The 19,029-nt window shown below is 37.8% G+C and overlaps 1 protein-coding gene across 1 annotated transcript in view; it reads left to right on the forward strand.

Moving 5' to 3' along the window:
- TUT4 (terminal uridylyl transferase 4) overlaps nt 1-19,029 on the forward strand; it is a 100,564-nt gene that overhangs the window by 40,908 nt on the left and 40,627 nt on the right. Inside the window, exons 9-13 of the mRNA XM_052637043.1 lie at nt 3,748-3,867; nt 4,051-4,263; nt 8,073-8,247; nt 10,338-11,038; nt 13,226-13,376. Coding sequence (XP_052493003.1) covers nt 3,748-3,867; nt 4,051-4,263; nt 8,073-8,247; nt 10,338-11,038; nt 13,226-13,376 — 1,360 coding nt within the window. The remainder of the gene's footprint in view (nt 1-3,747; nt 3,868-4,050; nt 4,264-8,072; nt 8,248-10,337; nt 11,039-13,225; nt 13,377-19,029) is intronic.

Consider the following 19,029-nt stretch of genomic DNA (forward strand, 5'->3'; position numbering starts at 1 on the left):
GTTCACCAATGATGTTATACATTGTTTTGGAGATTTTTTTTTTAAAAAAATGCAGCAAGGGAAGAAGACAAAGTAATGAATGTAAATACTGGAAAAACAAAATGTTCTTTTTGCTAATGATATGATTGTATACCTAGAAAACTCAGGTTAAAAACTACTAGAATTTGTGATGACTAAATACAGTATAAATGTATAAAAACCAGTAGCTTTTCTCTGTCATAAAAATAACCTTATAGAATAGACATAGGGAACCATATTACCTCATGACAGTGATACAAATTATAAAATACTAAGGAATAAATTTAATTAGAAAGGTACAGGAAGATAATTATTGAATGGTGAAAACAAACTCTCAGCAAATTTATTTTTTGAGACAACATTTGTTAAATGCTTCCTGTGTGCTACATACTGTTCTTAGGTGCTAGAAACATCTAACATGATGAACTGAGTCCTTCTGTCGTGAAGCTTACGTACTTGTGGAAGAATCAGACAAATATATAAACAAATATATAAATAACAATATGTGGTAGAATTTACTGCCATTAAAATGAGATGGTGTGTTAAGAGTGTGACATTTCATTGGATGGCAGGGAGGTCTCTTTGAGGATGTGGTATATAAACTCAGACCAGTGTAACTAGCCACTTGAACATCTGCGGGAGTAGCATCCAAGGGATAGCTCGTACAGAGCCTTGAAGGTGAGAATGAACTCTTGAGAAGCAGAACAAGGCAAGAGTGGCTGGAATGAAGCGAGTAAGAGTGGAAGTTGTAGTGGAGAGGTCAGGCAGGTACTTGCAGTGGTAAGGAACTTGTATTTTAATTGCAGTGGGAAGGCATAGGATGAGTTTCGTAAGCAGTGTGTGACTTGATGTGATTTCTGTTTGGAGAAGGTCTTTCTGGGGTAAAGAGTAGTAATAGGGAACCAATTGAACAGGATTTTGTGGTAGAGTAGCTGGAGAGGATAATGACCTCTGTTAGGTTAGTGAATATAAGATGATGGCATTTGGTTCCATCACTTCATGGCAAATAGATGCGGAAAGATGGAAACAGTGACAGACTTTATTTGGGGGGGCTCCAAAATCACTGCAGATGGTGACTGCAGCCATGGAATTAAAAGGCGCTTCCTCCTTGGAAGAAAAGTTATGATCAACCTAGACAGCATATTAAAAAGCAGAGACAACTTTGGTTTTTCCATTAGTCATATATGGATGTGAGAGTTGGACTATAAAGAAAGCTGAGTGCCAAAGAATTGATTCTTTTGAACTGTGGTGTTGGAGAAGACTCTTGAGAGTCCCTTGGACTGCAAGGAGATCCAACCAGTCCATCCTGAAGGAAATCAGTCCTGAATATTCGTTGGAAGGACTGATGCTGAAGCTGAAACTCTAGTGCTTGGCCACCTCATGCAAAAAGCTGACTCATTTGAAAAGACCCTGATGCTGGGAAAGATTGAAGGTGGGAGGAGAGGGGATGACAGAGGATGAGATGGTTGGATGGCATCTCCGACTCAATGGACATGAGTTTGAGTAAACTCCAGGAGTTGGTGATGGACAGGGAAGCCTGGCGTACTGCAGTCCATGGGGTCACAAAGAGTCACACACGACTGAGTGACTGAACTGAACTGAGACAGATTTGGGATAACTTTTATTAGTAGGACTGGCAGAGGTAAATGACATAAGAGTTGAGGGAAACGCTGAGTGATGACAACTCCTAAATTTTTGGAAAATGCAAAGTTACTAAGTTTTTGGATAGAGAGATATCCCTGAAATGTATAATCTTCTTAAATTAATTTTCAAGTGTACAGTAGTTTAAATTAGAATCACCAAGAATTTTGTAAAAAATTATAAGATAATACTTTAACTTAGTATGGAAGAATAAATGTTTGAGAGTAGCCAAAATAATTCAGAAAAAGAAAACTAGTGGAAGAAGATGTACTTTACCTTATAAAACTGCTTTAGTCAAGTGTATACCATTGGCATAGGGATAGACAAATAGATCTGTGGGGCAGAATAGAAAGCCCAGAAGTAAATCCTAGTGTCAATGAAATTTTAGTCTATGAAAAAATAAAATATTTCATTTCAGTGAGAAAACAATGGTTTATTTAATAAATGGTGCTGTCACAACGCATCTTTCTTAAAGAAAATAATGTTGGACCCTTAGCACACTAAATGCAAAAATAAATTCCACTTAAATGAAAATTCAGAATTTTAGAAGAAAATTTAAGAGTATATGTATATAACTTGTGTATTGGAGAAATCTTTTCACCGTGGTAGGAAACCTAGAAGCTATAAGCATCTTTAACTATATAAACATTAGTATATTTTATAGGATAAAAGTACCATAAATAATGCCAAAGCAGATTAGGAAAAATAACATTTTCAAATGTATATAACATATATAAAGGGTTATTATCTATAATGTGAAAAGAGCACGTACAAATTGATATGTATTGTTGGAAACAGAAAAATTGGCAAAAGACTTAATAGTTCAGAAAAGAGCAAATTCAAATCGTTAGTAAATACATGAAAATTTGCATAACCTAGTAGCACAAGGAAATGCAAATTGAAGTAACTATTAGATATTACATCTCACCCATCCTGTTGACAAATTTTTAAAAAACTGATAACACCTATACATCTGAAACTACACAACTTTGTAATTCAACTATATTTTAATTAAAAAAAAAAAAAACTGGTAACACCTAGTGTTGGAAACCATGTGTATACATTCTTGTTACAGATGAAAAGAGGAAATTTTACACTGATTCTTAAAAACAGTATTATCTATTAGAATTTTAATATATCACATTTTAAAATCCATCAAACACTTCCCTGGTAATATAGCGCATAGAAATGAGCACCAGCAGTCAGGAAAATGTAGAAGAATAAATACTACAGTATTGTTTTAAAGTGGCAAAAACTGGGAACAAAATGTAAAAGTCCTTGGGTGGGGGAACTATTGAATAACCATCCGGACCATAGTCTATAAATTTAATCATTTAAAAGGATACATTAGACATATGCTAATTGACTAAGGGGCTTCCCAGGTGGCTTGGTGGTGAAGAATCTGCCTGCCAACACAGGAGACATAGGAGACACAGTTCAATCCCTGGGTTGGGAATATCCTCTGGAGGAGAAAATGGCAACCCACTCCAGTATTCTTGCCTGGAAAATCTCATGAACAGAGAAGCCTGGCAGGCTATATTCCATAGGGTCTCTCTTGCAAAGGGCTGAACATGACTTAGCAACTGAGCACACAATTGACAGGAACTTTCTTGGTGCATTGTTAAGGAAGAATTATAAAATACAAAGAGATACCTGTAATACACAATTTTAGTAAAACAGTGACAAAAATGATAAAATCCTCCCTGTATTTATATAGAAAATTGGTATATATGTATATTTTTGTATGGTTGAGTATATAAAAAGGCATGGAAGAGTACATAGAAGATTGTTAACATTGAGACAGAAGTGGGAAATATGAAAATAATATTTTTTAAAGATGTCCACAGTAAAAGCACTATGGGTGATATGATTCTATTTAACTAAAAAATATACATCTTCATATGCAATAAGGAAATGAGTTGATACCAATTTATAAATCAGGGTGGTGTGATTTCAAGTAATTCCTTATATTTTTCATTATTTGAAATTTTAACAGTGATTATGGAAGGAAATAAAAGCTACTTTTATTTTGAGGGGAACAGAAAGAAAGTTAAATGGTGGTTCTTTTTTCTCCTCTTCATTTTGCAGTTGTGCTATATTGACTCCCAAACTGATGGTGGAATCCCTTCCTACTGTTTTGCTTTAATGGTGATGTTTTTTCTACAACAAAGAAAACCCCCTCTTCTTCCTTGCTTACTTGGAAGTTGGGTAAGCATGAGTTTGTAACATGTATGTGTGTGTATATATGTATGTATGTATGTATGTAGTTTGCTCTTGCAGAGTACTCTGTTCATACATTTAAAGCTGGATTTCTGGTTTGTCTATTTGTTCATCTTGTTTTTTTCTTTTAATAATTTTTTCACTATCAATCTGGAATGCCTTTTTATATAGATTGAAGGCTTTGACCCAAAAAGAATGGATGACTTTCAGCTGAAGGGCATAGTAGAAGAGAAGTTTGTGAAGTGGGAACATAATTCAAGTAGTGCAACTGAGAGAAACTCAATTGCTGAGGAAAACAAAGCTAAGGCAGACCAGCCAAAAGATGAGACCAAGAAGACAGAAACAACTAACCAAAGTAATGCCAGGAAGGAAAAATATGGCAAAGTAAGCTTATTTTGTTTTTGGTTTTGGCTTTTCTGTCTGTAGAATTTGTGATGCCTTTGATTAAAGCTATTTTAATAGTAGATTGACTGACTGACCTTAAGTAAGCCTCTTGGCCTCATTTTCCTCATCTGTAAAGTGAGGGGTTGATCTGGTTTAGTTTTTCAGTACCAAGATTCTTTAATGAATTCATACCTCATTTTGAAAGACTTGTATTGTTTGAATCATATCAAGGTAATTTTTTGTATCCTTTTCATTTAGATAGAAAAATTTTCCTTTAGAGATGGGCTGTGACCAAAGCTTTAGTATATGATTATACTGATTATGTTGCCAGATTGGTGGGTAAATGAAGACCTTATGCTTCTTTAGAGGGTGGCTTGCTTATTTAATCACTCAGCATTCATTTATTAAGGACCAGCTATGTGCCTGGCATTATCTTGAGTGCTAGATAACCCAAGATGAATATTCATGGATGATTATGTCCTCTAAAAGTGTGTAATCTTCTAAAGTAGACAGACACGTTATTACAAAAATTACATTACAGATATCATTGCTCTAACTATACTGAATTATATGTAGTTCCCTAAACTCACATTCAAGTCTTCCACTTTCCTAGCCTACCTTCTACCCTTTCTTTAAACCAGCAGTACTCCCAGCTAACGATTTTGCTTATTGCTTCTCTTAGAAAACTGAAGCAATGAAAAGAGAACTTCCCATTCCTACCGCCAGCTCCCACTCTTTGCACTCACATATTCTGCCTTGCTACCTGCTTTCATAAAGGAACTCCCCCTGTTGTTGTCTGAAGTCATTTTCTTAACTTGTGTATTTAGTCTCATCTTTTCTTGTCTATTTTAGAACACTGCCCTAGCAATTCTATCCTAGGTTACCAATTTTTCATTCTCTATTGAATCATACATGCTTTTATTTCTCCCACTTGAAAGAAAAATCTTGCTACCACTTCCCTTCCCAGCTATTTCCTTTCTCCCTTTTGAAGAAAACCTTGAAAGAATTGTTTATGTACACTATTTCCCAGTTTCTCTGTCTCGTAATTCACTCTACTCAGGCTTTGATCCCCATCAATCTACCAAAACTTGTATCATCAGTGTCCTCTGCATGGCTAAATCCAATAGTCATTTCTTAATTTTTATCTTTTTTAATTTGTCAGCAGCATTTGCCAGTTGATCATTTCCTTCTCTAAAAAATTTATTAACTTGACTTTCAGCATACCACACCCATGACTGGTTATTCCTCCTCAGTCTCTTTGTTGGTTCCTCCTCACCTCTCCAATCACTTTAATGTCCTCGATCCCCCTTTTTTCTGTGTCTACACTCCCTTGATGATCTCATCCAATCCCATGGATTACTTCTCTCTTTCATACCCCATACCAAGCCTATCAGGAAATCCTGTCATCTCTACTTCAAAATAAATCCACAGTTTGGCCACCTCCCCTGTTACCATCTTGATCCTAGCCATATGATCTTTGGCCTGGATTACTACCACAGCCTCATAATTTTCCTTCAATTTACCCTTCCTTCCCCATTTTATAGTCTGTTCTCAACACAACAATCAGAATTGTTTTTCTAAAACTTAAGTCAGATCATGCCCTTCTCCTTCCCCACCCTCCAGTTGCCCCTCATTTAATTTAGAATAAAGGCCAAAGAGTTCTTACTGATTAGCTCTGTTTCCTTCTCTCTCTGCCATACTAGTTTTCTTTTTAAAACTATTTACACTACTACTTTATCCTTCTTTAGTGTGTTTGCTCTGTTTCCTGTTCTTAGAATACTTTTTCTTTTTTCAAATCAAACCTTCTCAACAAGTCCTATCCCGACCACTGTATTTTAACACTGAAATTTCCTGCTTCCATATCCCATCTCCTTTAGTAAACATGCTCAACTTTTTCTTATTTCCACAACACTTTTCTTCTTCTAATTTACTGTGTAATTTACTTATTAAGTTTGTTGTTTATTATCTTCTAGTTTACTCTAGACTGTAAACTCCATTAAGGCAAAAAACTTTGGGTTTTTTTTTTCATGGGTATATCCCCAGTGCATGGCACATAGTAGGCACTCAGTGAATAGTTGTAGAATGGAATGAGTGAATGGCTGTTTTACGCTTTTTTATACCTTAGTGGTCACTTTTAGCCAGCATTCATCTAGCTAATTCCTTTAGAATTCACATATTACCTTTTCTGTTAAGACCCCTCTGATTTAGAGGTCCATTTTAACTTATAGCCTTTACTGTAAATGTTAAATGGTCTCTTCCTCTCCCAATGGTCTGTGAAATAGGACCTTACCTTGTTTAAGTGGCACTATGCAATAATGATGTTTTTGGGCTCCAAAATCACTGCAGATAGTGAGTGCAGCCATGAAATTAAAAGACGCTTACTCCTTGGAAGAAAAGTTATGACCAACCTAGATAGCATATTCAAAAGCAGAGACATTACTTTGCCAACAAAGGTCTGTCTAGTCAAGGCTATGGTTTTTCCAGTGGTCATGTATGGATGTGAGAGTTGGATTGTGAAGAAAGCTGAGCACCAAAGAACTGATGCTTTTGAACTGTGGTGTTGGAGAAGACTCTTGAGAGTCCCTTGGACTGCAAGGAGATCCAACCAGTCCATTCTGAAGGAGATCAGCCCTGCGATTTCTTTGGAGGGAATGATGCTAAAGCTGAAACTCCAGTACTTTGGCCACCTCACGCAAAGAGTTGACTCATTTGAAAAGACTCTGATGCTGGGAGGGATTGAGGGCGGGAGGAGAAGGGGACGACAGAGGATGGGATGGCTGGATGGCATCACGGACTTGATGGACTCGAGTCTGAGTGAACTCCGGGAGTTGGTGATGGACAGAGAGACCTGGCGTGCTGTGATTCATGGGGTAGCAAAGAGTCGGACACGACTGAGCGACTGAACTGAACTGATGCAATAATGATTGGCAGCATGGACCCACGTGGTCCTTAGTCGCATCCAACATCATAGTTGTTGAATTAATAGTTATTTATGTGTAGCACTTAGAAGAGTGAGTGATGCATGGTTTACATGGGAGCTCCTGTTATTTTTTTGTTTGTTTCTTTTATCTGCAGCACAGTGCTGTGGATTTCAGTTCAGTTCAGTTCAGTCGCTCAGTAGTGTTCGACTCTTTGCGACCCCATGAATCGCAGCACGCCAGGCCTCCCTGTCCATCACCAACTCCCGGAGTTCACCCAGACTTACAGCCATCAAGTCAGTGATGCCATCCAGCCATCTCATCCTCTGTCGTCCCCTTCTCCTCCCGCCCCCAATCCCTCCCAGCATCAGAGTCTTTTCCAATGAGTCAACTCTTCGCGGGTTCTAAAATGTTTGTTGAATTAAGGAATTAGCTTTTGAAAACCCTGGGCCTTTACATAGATTGTATAAGTAATTGCTGTAATGGAAGAGTTATAGTAGTTGTTATACAGTGGTTAGCAACCTCAGCTGCACAGGAGAATCACTTAGGAAGGAAGCTTTAAAAGTCTCTGTCCATTAAGTCACAGTCTTGGAAAGGGTAAGGGAGATGGGAATGGAGTCAAACTAAAATTAGTAAATTTTAGTGCTCTTAGTGTGATTCTAATGTGCAGCCAAGGTTGAGAATCAATGGTTTAGTGGAAAGAACACAAAATTCTAGGAGTTACTAATCTGGGACACTGTGTTCCCAGCTGTGCCACAAATTGGTTTTTGGCAACTAACCCCTTTATGCCTCAGTTTTTGAAAAGGTAATCCATCTCTAAGGTCTTTTCAAGTTGAAAATTAAGTGATTCTATAGTTTTGTGAAGCTTAAAGGTATTTTTTTCTTTTCTAGTCTCCTTTAACATTGGAAACACCAAATCGGGTGTCCCTGGGACAGTTATGGTTAGAGCTGCTAAAATTTTACACACTGGATTTTGCTTTGGAGGAATATGTCATATGTGTACGAATAAAAGATATTTTAACAAGAGAAAACAAAAACTGGCCTAAAAGGCGGATAGCCATTGAAGGTGAGATGATATGTTATATTTCATTTGGAGAATTTTTGTGTGTGTGCTACTCATTTTCTATTTCTTTTTAAAAAATTAATTTATTTGTTTTTGGCTGTGCTAGGTCTTCATTGCTATGCACAGGCTTTCTCTAGTTGCGGGCGAGTAGGGGCTGCTCTCTGTTGTGATGCAAAGCTGTGGCTTTTCTTGTTAGGGAGCATGGGGGCATGCAGGCTTCAGTAGTTGCAACTCATGGGCTCTTGGAACACTGGCTCAGTAGTTGTGATGCAGGGACTTAGTTGCTCCACAGCATGTGGAATCCTCCCGGACCAGGGATTGAACGCATGTCCCCTGCCTCGGCAGATGAATTCTTAACCACTGGACTATCAGGGAAGCCCCCTCAGCATCTGTTTCTAAAATAGTATTATATATAAATTTTATCCTTTCATTTTGTAGCACTATTTGCCATCAGGTTGTCACTAAATATTCTGGATAAATTCTTTATTAAGTCCATGATAGCTTTATAGGATTAATGCTTATTTGAAAGTTTCCAGTCTGTAAATATTATAATGCCTAGGGTTGTTAGCTTATTTACATACCTTTATTTTTAATTGTAAAAGTTTCAAATATAGAAAAATAGAATAGCTATATAAATAAATAAGATAGCTTTGAATATATTTGTGCCATAAAATTATGTTAAAGTATAATTTTAAAACTCAGTTTTTCATTGTCTTGTAAAGTACCTCGTCTGTTAAATGTGGCTAAGCTAAAGGAAAAAAGAACAATTGATATTGACAAGCTTTCATATGAAGTCTCAAGAACATTAAGATAGAAATTAATAGTAAATATTGACAAATAAATAGTAAATAATAATAATATGGCTTCCACATTCTTAATAAAAAATTTAAATTCTATAACATTTTGCTCATCTTTTGTAGATAGGAAATTGAATTTCTGTCATCATTTTGTTAGTCTGTTCAGACTGCACATTCTTCTGTTCCCTTCATCCTCTGTATGTATGCCTTCTCTACTGTCAGTTGGACCTACAGATATTCTCAGGCACTCACATCTTTCACTCTCTTACATATGGTAAATAAAAGAGGTCTGAAGTCTGCAACCATCATAATTTCTCTGCCTTTTTTCCCCCTAGAAAAGGGAAAGAGGCTAGGTAAAGCTTTTTAAAGCCTATGGATTTCGATAACAGTAAAAAAAAAAAAAAAGTAACAGATGCCCCAGCCTTAATAATATGAATCCTGGCCTATTATTAATCCTCTTACTTAATGATCTTCAGTAGTGAAGAAAATATGTATTGTCTTTTGGGTGGCATCATTATTTTTTCCTGGGGCATATTTGTATTAAGGCTTATAAAATCCAAACACCCATAAACATTTTGAGAATTCCGTTCTGTGTTCCTAGTAATGAGGATTAAAATCCAAACACCCATAAACATTTTGAGAATTCCGTTCTACGTTCCTAGTAATGAGGATTCAGTTGTCACAAACATTTTCAGCATGGACATTTTAGACTGGATCAGAATCGAACTTTTGGTTTAATCTTTACATTTAGGTTTCTTTGTACTTTTCTTTCTATTATTTCTCTTTCTTTCTGTCTTTAATTTTCTGATTATTACTGAAGTTAATCTTAAAATAAGCATAACTTGAAGCCTTGAGAGTTAGGTTGTATGTTATTTGTTTAAATTGCAAGGAGTATAGAACTAAAGAATACTATGACAGGAGATGAAAATTATTAATAAAATAGGTCCTGGAGCTTGAAAAATTTCACTCTTAAGACTGTACAGTGAAACATGTTAGCTTAGCTTTTTCTACCAATTTCATCACTGCAATTTTGTAATTACTAAGTTGGCCTCCTCAGCCATTCTGTCATTAATTATCTTATTTTATTCTTTTCTCTCTCTCTCTTTTTTTTAGTTTTTTATTTTATGATAGAAACAGAAGAAAGACTGTGCTTTTTCATTTCCAGTTAGCAGGAACTCTCACTGGGAGTTTACGTTAGAAAAATTGTGGGGGAAATGTACTCTGCTGACAGTGTAGCTGTTCGTTTATTAGTTTGTTAGTAAATACTTAGCTACTGACCATTTTCTTTTTTACTAGATCCATTTTCAATCAAGAGGAATGTTGCACGGAGCTTAAACAGCCAGCTTGTCTATGAATATGTTGTAGAGAGATTCAGGGCAGCTTATCGTTACTTTGCCTGTCCTCAGAAGAAGGGTGGAAATAAATCTACAGTGGATTCCATGAAAAAAGAGAAAGGGAAAATAAGCAGTAAGAAACCAGTGAAGACTGAAACTGTGGCATCCAGTTGTTGCACTCTACTTGGGGAAAGCACAGAAAAAGTAAATGCAGGAAGAGGTCAACCTGATAAATATGATGAAATGGAAGGTACATCACAGCGATGTATTACTGAAGCTGATAATTTGTTGGTAAATGAACTAGATTTGGCTGAACGTGGACAGGAATCTTCATCTCTTTCTGCCGGTGAAAACAGTGAATTAGAGCCCAAATCAATTAAAAATCAAGATGTTTTAGCACCTTCAGAAACTTGTTTTAAAAAGGATTTCAGCCAGTATAATTGCATTGATTATAAATCCCCTGAACTAGATGAATCTTCTGGTACAGACTGTAAGTCAAATTTAGAAACAGAACGTTCACATCAGATTGTGTGCACTGACACATCTGCTACCTCTTGCAACTGCAAAGCTACAGAAGATGCTTCTGACCCTAATGATGATGATAACCACCCCATCCAGGAATTTTATTATGTGTTTGATAAGTTTATTTTAACCTCTGGCAAGGTAGGATACAGTTTGTAAACACTCTGTAAGAGTGTATGACTCTGTATTTATGGTTTTTAGATTCAGAAGTGTAAAAATAGCTTCTGTGATGTTAGACTGCTTTTGGAATGGTATTTTGGTATATATGTGGTTTTTTTTTTTTTTTTTTTTTTTTTTACTTTTTGTTTATTTGCCTTATAAGAATACACATGAAACCCTGAAAAGCACTCTTTTTTCTGGTTGGTGTGCTTAACTTTCTCATATATGAAAGGATTTGTTACAAAAGTGAGTTTGGTAAAGGCAGCATAAATTTTAAGTTTTGTTGCTTTTTTATAGGTGTGATTATATTTCCTTCTACAAAGGAGAACACAGTGTAAACTTTAATAGTATTTTAAAGTTTTTTTGATGAGGCCCAAGAGTTGTTCTATAAACTTAACTAAAGATAGTTGAGTTAAAACTATGTAAGGTCAGGAACCAAAAAAAAAGAAAGAATTCAGAACCTGTGTCTGCCACTGAGCTTCTCTTTGGATTTTGGCACTTTTCTCATGAGTCTTTAACTTTTCTACTTTTAAAGTGGGATAGTCTGAACTTTAACTTGATGAATTACAGAAAATAAGCTACTTTGTAACAGAAAATAATTACTTTGTGAATAAAAGTTTTAGCTAAGTTTTACATTGCTTCAAGTGCAGGGTATGTAACTGAACATATTATCAGCACCTACTATGAAAAAAATGATTATGTAGATAGTGTATAAATCAAATAGAATACAAAAGACCCTGAAAAGTCATCAAGTTTTATTGTTTGATCAACAATTATTTATTAACAAGCTTTAAAAATTTTAACCTAATTACTAAACTGTGTATTTTCATCATTTTTAAGGATACTCTGTCCCATTTTGTTTAGGTGTAGTATTTAGGGCATGCTGCTGCTGCTGCTGCTAAGTCGCTTCAGTCGTGTCCAAATCTGTGCGACCCCAGAGACGGCAGCCCACCAGGCTCCCCCGTCCCTGGGATTCTCCAGGCAAGAACACTGGAGTGGGTTACCATTTCCTTTCCCAATGCATGAAAGTGAAAAGTGAAAGTGAAGTCGCTCAGTCTTGTCCGACTCTTAGCGACCCCATGGACTGCAGCCTACCAGGCTCCTCCGTCCATGGGATTTTCCAGGCAAGAGTACTGGAGTGGGTTGCCATTATAATGGGCTGTTAAAAAGATTAAATACATGGCAGATTTTTAGAAGAGCCTCTTAATAATATAACTGCAGCTTACATTTCTTATACTTTTTTTTTCTGGAAACTTAGGGTAACTATTTCTCCGATTTTATTTCTCTCTATTTATCTGTAACATATTTTTAAAATTTTCTGGTAAATATATCATTTTCTTAAAGGTTTTAGAGCTGATAAAAATTTCTTTGGCACTAGGAGCACAGTATTCTCACAAATACAAATTTCTGTGTATATTTTGCTAGGTAACTGTCCAGACTAATCCTGGAGAAAGAAGCTAAGTTCCTAAGCATATTACAATAAAGAAAAGAGTAGTGCTCTTCCTTAATCATATTTTTTTTTACTCCAAGCTTGAATTTTTACTGTTTTGGTTTCCTGTCTGGTAGTCCATTGGAATATATTTAAAATGGTATTGACAGGGTTTGAAAGTTAAGTTTGTGGTTATTGCCTAAGAATTGTTTCTTGTATATAGTTACTTTTAGTGTTCAGCCCTTTAGTTTGTTTTCTTGAGTACCATGTTAATGTAATAAATTGAACCAACTAGTCAAGGTTCTATAATTTATTGACTCTAAAGATAGAAAATGTTTAGAGTGAAATGAAAGGTGCCACTTGAACTTTCTTTATAATCTAGTTTGTTAAGGACCTTCATAGATTAAAATGTGATGCATACATTTCATTTTGGGAGCTGATCAAACGCTTTGAATTAACCTGTTGCTTTTGTATCTCCTGCTGTTTCCTTTATCGTTCATTTTCAGGTAAATCTAATCCTTGGTAATATCATTTCAGTGAAGAAGAAAATGTTGGCTCAAAGTATGTTTATTTACATTTAATACTGAATTTCATTAATACGCTTTTTTTTTAGCCTCTTGAAAGTGCAGGCTATCAGACTGAGTTACAAAACAAGTTTCTTTTTGTACTACTTTGTAAGTGATTATGAAGTCCCTCAATAGCTTGTTTGATTATTAGATTTTTTTTTAACCTTTGTATAGCCGCCAACAATAGTATGCAGCATCTGCAAAAAGGATGGCCATTCAAAAAATGATTGCCCAGAGGATTTCAGGAAAATTGATTTAAAACCTCTACCACCAATGACAAATCGATTTCGGGAAATACTTGATTTAGTATGTAAAAGATGTTTTGGTAAGTCTTTTATTACTAGAGCTACTTACTGAGAGTAGATTATTTTTTTAATTTTGGATATTTATTTATTTTTTTATTTGAAAACAGTTTGCTTACATTTTGTTTGAGTAGAGTTTCTAAATAGTTTAGACACCAACCACATATATTTATTAACTGCTTACTAAATGCCAAGGGAATGCAGAGTCCATAGTGTTGCTTTTAAGGAGGCTTAGCGTCTAGATTTGTGCTTCTAGTTTGATGGTCACTAGATATATGTGGCTATTTTAGTTCAGTTCAGTCGCTTAGTCATGTCCGACTCTTTGTGACCCCATGAACCACAGCAAGCCAGGCCTCCCTGTCCATCACCAACTCCCAGAGTCCACCAAAACCCGTGTCCATCGAGTCGGTGATGCCATCCAACCATCTCATCCTCTGTCATCCCCTTCTCCTCCTGCCCTCAATCCCTCCCAGCATCAGAGTCTTTTCAAATGAGTCAGCTCTTCATATCAGGTGGCCAAAGTGTTGGAATTTCAGCTTCAACATCAGTCCTTCCAATGAACACCCAGGACTGATCTCCTTTAGGATGGACTGGTTGGATCTCCTTGCAGTCCAAGGGACTCTCAAGAGTCTCCTCCAACACCACAGTTCAGACGCATCAATTCTTCAGCGCTCTGCTTTCTTTTTTGTCCAACTCTCACATCCATACATGACTACTGGAAAAACCTTAGCCTTGACTAGATGGACCTTTGTTGGCAAAGTAATGTCTCTGTGTTTTTAATATGCTGTCTAGGTTGGTCATAACTTTCCTTCCAAGGGGTAAGAGTCTTTTAATTTCATGGGTGCAATCACCATCTGCAGTGATTTTGGAGCCCAGAAAAATAAAATCAGCCACTGTTTCCCCATCTATTTGCCATGAAGTGATGGGACCGGATGCCATCATCTTGGTTTTCTGAATGTTGAGCTTTAAGCCAACTTTTTCACTCTCCTCTTTCACTTTTGATCAAGAGGTTCTTTCGTTCTTCACTTTCTGCCATAAGGGTGGTGTCATCTGCATATCTGAGGTTATTGATATTTCTCCCAGCAATCTTGATTCCAGCTTGTGCTTCTTCTAGCTCAGCGTTTCTCATGATGCATAGAAGTTAAATAAGCAGGGTGACATTATACAGCCTTGACGTACTCCTTTTCCTATTTGGAACCAGTCTGTTGTTTTATTGTTCCATGTCCAATTCTAACTATTGCTTCCTGACCTGCATACACGTTTCTCAAGAGGTAGGTCCTGTGGTCTGATATTCCCATCTCTTTCAGAATTTTCCACAGTTTGTGGTGATCCACACAGTCAAAGGCTTTGGCATAGTCAATAAAGCAGAAATAGATGTTTTTCTGGAACTCTCTTGCTTTTTCCATGATCCAGCGGATGTTGGCAATTTGATCTCTGGTTCCTCTGCCGTTTGTAAAACCAGCTTGAAAATCAGGAAGTTCACGGTTCACGTATTGCTGAAGCCTGGCTTGAAGAATTTTCAGCATTAGTTTAGTAGCATGTGAGATGAGTGCAATTGTGTGGTAGTTTGAGCATTTTTTGGCATTGCCTTTCTTTGGGATTGGAATGAAAACTGACCTTTTCCAGTCCTGTGGCCACTGCTGAGTTTTCCAAATGTGCTGGCATATTGAGTGCAGCACTTTCACAGCATCATCTTCCAGTACTTGAAATAGCTCAACTGGAATGCTATCACCTCCACTAGCTTTGTTCGTAGTGATGCTTTCTAAGGCCCACTTGACTTCACATTCCAGGATGTCTGGCTCTAGGTGAGTGATCACACCATCGTGATTATCTGGGTCTGAAGATCTTTTTTGTACAGTTCTTCTGTGTATTCTTGCCACCTCTTCTTAATATCTTCTGCTTCTGTTAGGTCCAGACCATTTCTGTCCTTTATCGAGCCCATCTTTGCATGAAATGTTCCCTTGGTATCTCTAATTTTCTTGAAGAGATCTTTGCTGCTGCTGCTACTAAGTCTCTTCAGTTGTGTCCGACTCTGTGAAACCCCATAGACGGCAGCCCACCAGGCTCCCCCGTCCCTGGGTTTCTCCAGGCAAGAACCCTGGAGTGGGTTGCCATTTCCTTCCCCAATACATGAAAGTGAAAAATGAAAGTGAAGTCGCTCTGTTGTGTCCGACTCTTAGCGACCCCATGGATTGCAGCCCACCAGGCTCCTCCGTCCTAGGGATTTTCCAGGCAAGAGTACTGGAGTAGGGTGCCATTGCCTTTTCCGATAGTCTTTCCCGTTCTATTGTTTTCCTCTATTTCTTTGCATTGATCGCTGAGGAAGGCTTTCTTATCTCTCCTTGCTATTCTTTGGAACTCTGCATTCAAATGGGTATATCTTTCCTTTGCTTCTTTGCTTTTCGCTTCCCTTTTCACAGTTCTTTGTGGCTATTTAAATTAACTAAAATGAAGAATTCAGCTCCTCAGTTAAACTAGGACACTTCAAGTACTGATGTGTACTGCTGCATGTGGCTAGTGGCTACTACACTGGACAGTCTGGTTAGAGAACATTGCTGTCATTGCAGTTTTCTTGCCCAGTGTTGCTCTAAATGGATGTAGAAGACATGTATGAAACTTGCCATAATTGCAGCCAGGATGTGTTACCTTTTGTAGTAGTGGTAAACAGAATGCAGTTGAAATGCAATTAATTTTCCAATGGAGTGGATCAGAAAAAGTGGAATTAATGATGTGACATTTGAGATGGAATGCATTTTCAGACATAGGAGATTATGCATAAAAGCATAGAGTGTATACTTTGTTTGGGATAATAATGGTCTTACATTTAGTACAGTAAAAGAAAGGTAATAGTGGGAGATAAGGCTGTAAAGATTTGAGTAAAGCCTTACATGTCATTTTCAACAAACATTTATGGTATACCTGGAATAACTTTCACTTGGCCAACATTTTTAAGTACTTGCTGTGTTCCACGTAAGATCAAGTTTCTGATGTCATAACATTTAGTTCTCCATTTTAATCTCCCCCTTCTCTTCCCTGTCTTCATCTCCTGCCACACAACTACTTATCTGCTTTTTGCCACTGTAGATTAATTTTGATTTTTCTACAGTTCTGAGTAAATAGAATTACATGGAATGTGTTCTTTTTTTTTTTTTTTTGGTGAAGGGATCTGGCTTCTTTCACTTAGCATAATTATTTTGAGATTCATCTGTGTTGTGGTGTTGTAGTGTATATCATTGGTTCATTATTCTTCTTTATTGCTAAGTTGTGTTCTGTTGTGTGTATGTGTGCATATTTAGTCACTTCAGTCATATCCAACTCTGTGCAACCCTGTGGACTATAGCCTGCCAGGCTCCTCTGTCCATGGGATTCTCCAGGCAAGAATACTGGAGTGGTTGCCATGCCCTCCTCCAGGCATAAGAGATATGGGTTCAATCCCTGGGGGATCTTCCCTACCCAGGGAGTGAATCTGCATTTCCTGCTTTGCAGGCAGATTCTTTACTGCTGAGCCACAAGGGAAACCTCTCTGTTGGGTGACTATACCACATTTTGTTTAACATTCACTTGTTGATGAATTTTGTTTGTTTCTAAAGTCTGGCTATTATAACTAAATCTCCTATGCACATTCATGTATGAGTCTAAGTATGGATATATGCTATAATTTCTTTTGGATAAATAGCCAGGAGTTGAAAGGCTGAACCATGGCACATTCTTCCTTCAGTTCAGTTCAGTCACTCAGTCGTGTCCGACTCTTTGCGACCCCATGAATTGCAGCACGCCAGTCCTCCCTGTCCATCACCAACTCCTGGAGTTCATTCAGACTCACGTCCATCGAGTCAGTGATACCATCCAGCCATCTCATCCTCGGTCATCCGCTTCTCCTGGTGCCCCCAATCCCTCCCAGCATCAGAGTCTTTTCCAATGAGTCAACTCTTCGCATGAGGTGGCCAAAGTACTGGAGTTTCAGCTTTACCATCATTCCTTCCTGAGAAATCCCAGGGCTGATCTCCTTCAGAATGGACTGGTTGGATCTCTTTGCAGTCCAAGGGACTCTCAAGAGTCTTCTCCAACACCACAGTTCAAACGCATCAATTGTTTGGCGCTCAGCCTTCTTCACAGTCCAACTCTCACATCCGTACATGACTACTGGAAAAACCATAGCCTTGACTAGATGGACCTTAGTCGGCAAAGGAAATATCTCTGCTTTTGAATATGCTATCTAGGTTGGTCATAACTTTTCTTCCTAGGAGTAAGCATCTTTTAATTTCATGGCTGCAGTCACCATCTGCAGTGGTTTTGGAGCCCCCAAAAATAAAGTCTGACACTGTTTCCATTGTTTCCCCATCTATTTCCCATGAAGTGATGGGACCAGATGCCATGCTCTTTATTTTCTGAATGTTGAGCTTTAAGCCAACTTTTTCACTCTCCACTTTCACTTTCATCAAGAGGCTTTTTAGTTCCTCTTCACTTTCTGCCATAAGGGTGGTGTCATCTGCATATCTGAAGTTATTGATATTTCTCCCGGCAATCTTGATTCCAGCTTGTGTTTCTTCCAGCCCAGTGTTTCTGATGATGTACTCTGCATAGAAGTTAAATAAGCAGGGTGACAATATACAGCCTTGACATACCCCTTTTCCTATTTGGAACCAGTCTGTTGTTCCATGTCCAGTTCCAACTGTTGCTTCCTGACCTGCGTACAGATTTCTCAAGAGGCAGGTCAGGTGGTCTGGTATTCCCATCTCTTTCAGAATTTTCCACAGTTGATTGTGATCCACACAGTCAAAGGCTTTGGCATAGTCAATAAAGCAGAAATAGATGTTTTTCTGGAACTCTCTTGCTTTTTCCATGATCCAGCGGATGTTGGCAATTTGATCTCTGATTGCTCTGCCTTTTCTAAAACCAGCTTGAACATCAGGAAGTTCATGGTTCACATATTGCTGAAGCCTGGCTTGGAGAATTTTGAGCATTACTTTACTAGCGTGTGAGATGAGTGCAACTGTGCGGTAGTTTGAGCATTCTAAAAAGTCTTGTAGGTCTTCGTAGAACCGTTCAGCTTCTTCAGCATTACTGGTTGGGACATAGACTTGGATTACCGTGATATTGAATGGTTTGCCTTGAAAACAGAGATCATTCTGTCGTTTTTGAGATTGCATCCAAGTACTGCATTTCGGACTCTCTTGTTGACCATGATGGCTACTCCATTTCTTCTAAGGGATTCCTGCCTGCAGTAGTAGATATAATGGTTATCTGAGTTAAATTCACCCATTCCAGTGCATCTTAGTTTGCTGATTCCTAGAATGTCGACGTTCACTCTTGCCATCTCCTGTTTGACCACTTCCAATTTCCCTTGATTCATGGACCTGACATTCCAGGTTCCTATGCAGTATTGCTCTTTATAGCATCGGACCTTGCTTCTGTCACCAGTCACATCCACAGCTGGGTATTGCTTTGCTTTGGCTCCATCCCTTCTTTCTGGAGTTACTTCTCCACTTATCTCCAGTAGCATATTGGGCACCTACTGACCTGGGGAGTTCCTCTTTCAGTATCCTATCATTTTGCCTTTTCATACTGTTCATGGGGTTCTCAAGGCAAGAATACTGAAGTGGTTTGCCATTCCCTTCTCCAGTGGACCACATTCTGTCAGACCTCTCCACCAGGACCCGCCTGTCTTGGGTTGCC

This window comes from Budorcas taxicolor, chromosome 3 (genome assembly GCF_023091745.1).
Source record: "Budorcas taxicolor isolate Tak-1 chromosome 3, Takin1.1, whole genome shotgun sequence".
Lineage (NCBI taxonomy): Eukaryota > Metazoa > Chordata > Mammalia > Artiodactyla > Bovidae > Budorcas > Budorcas taxicolor.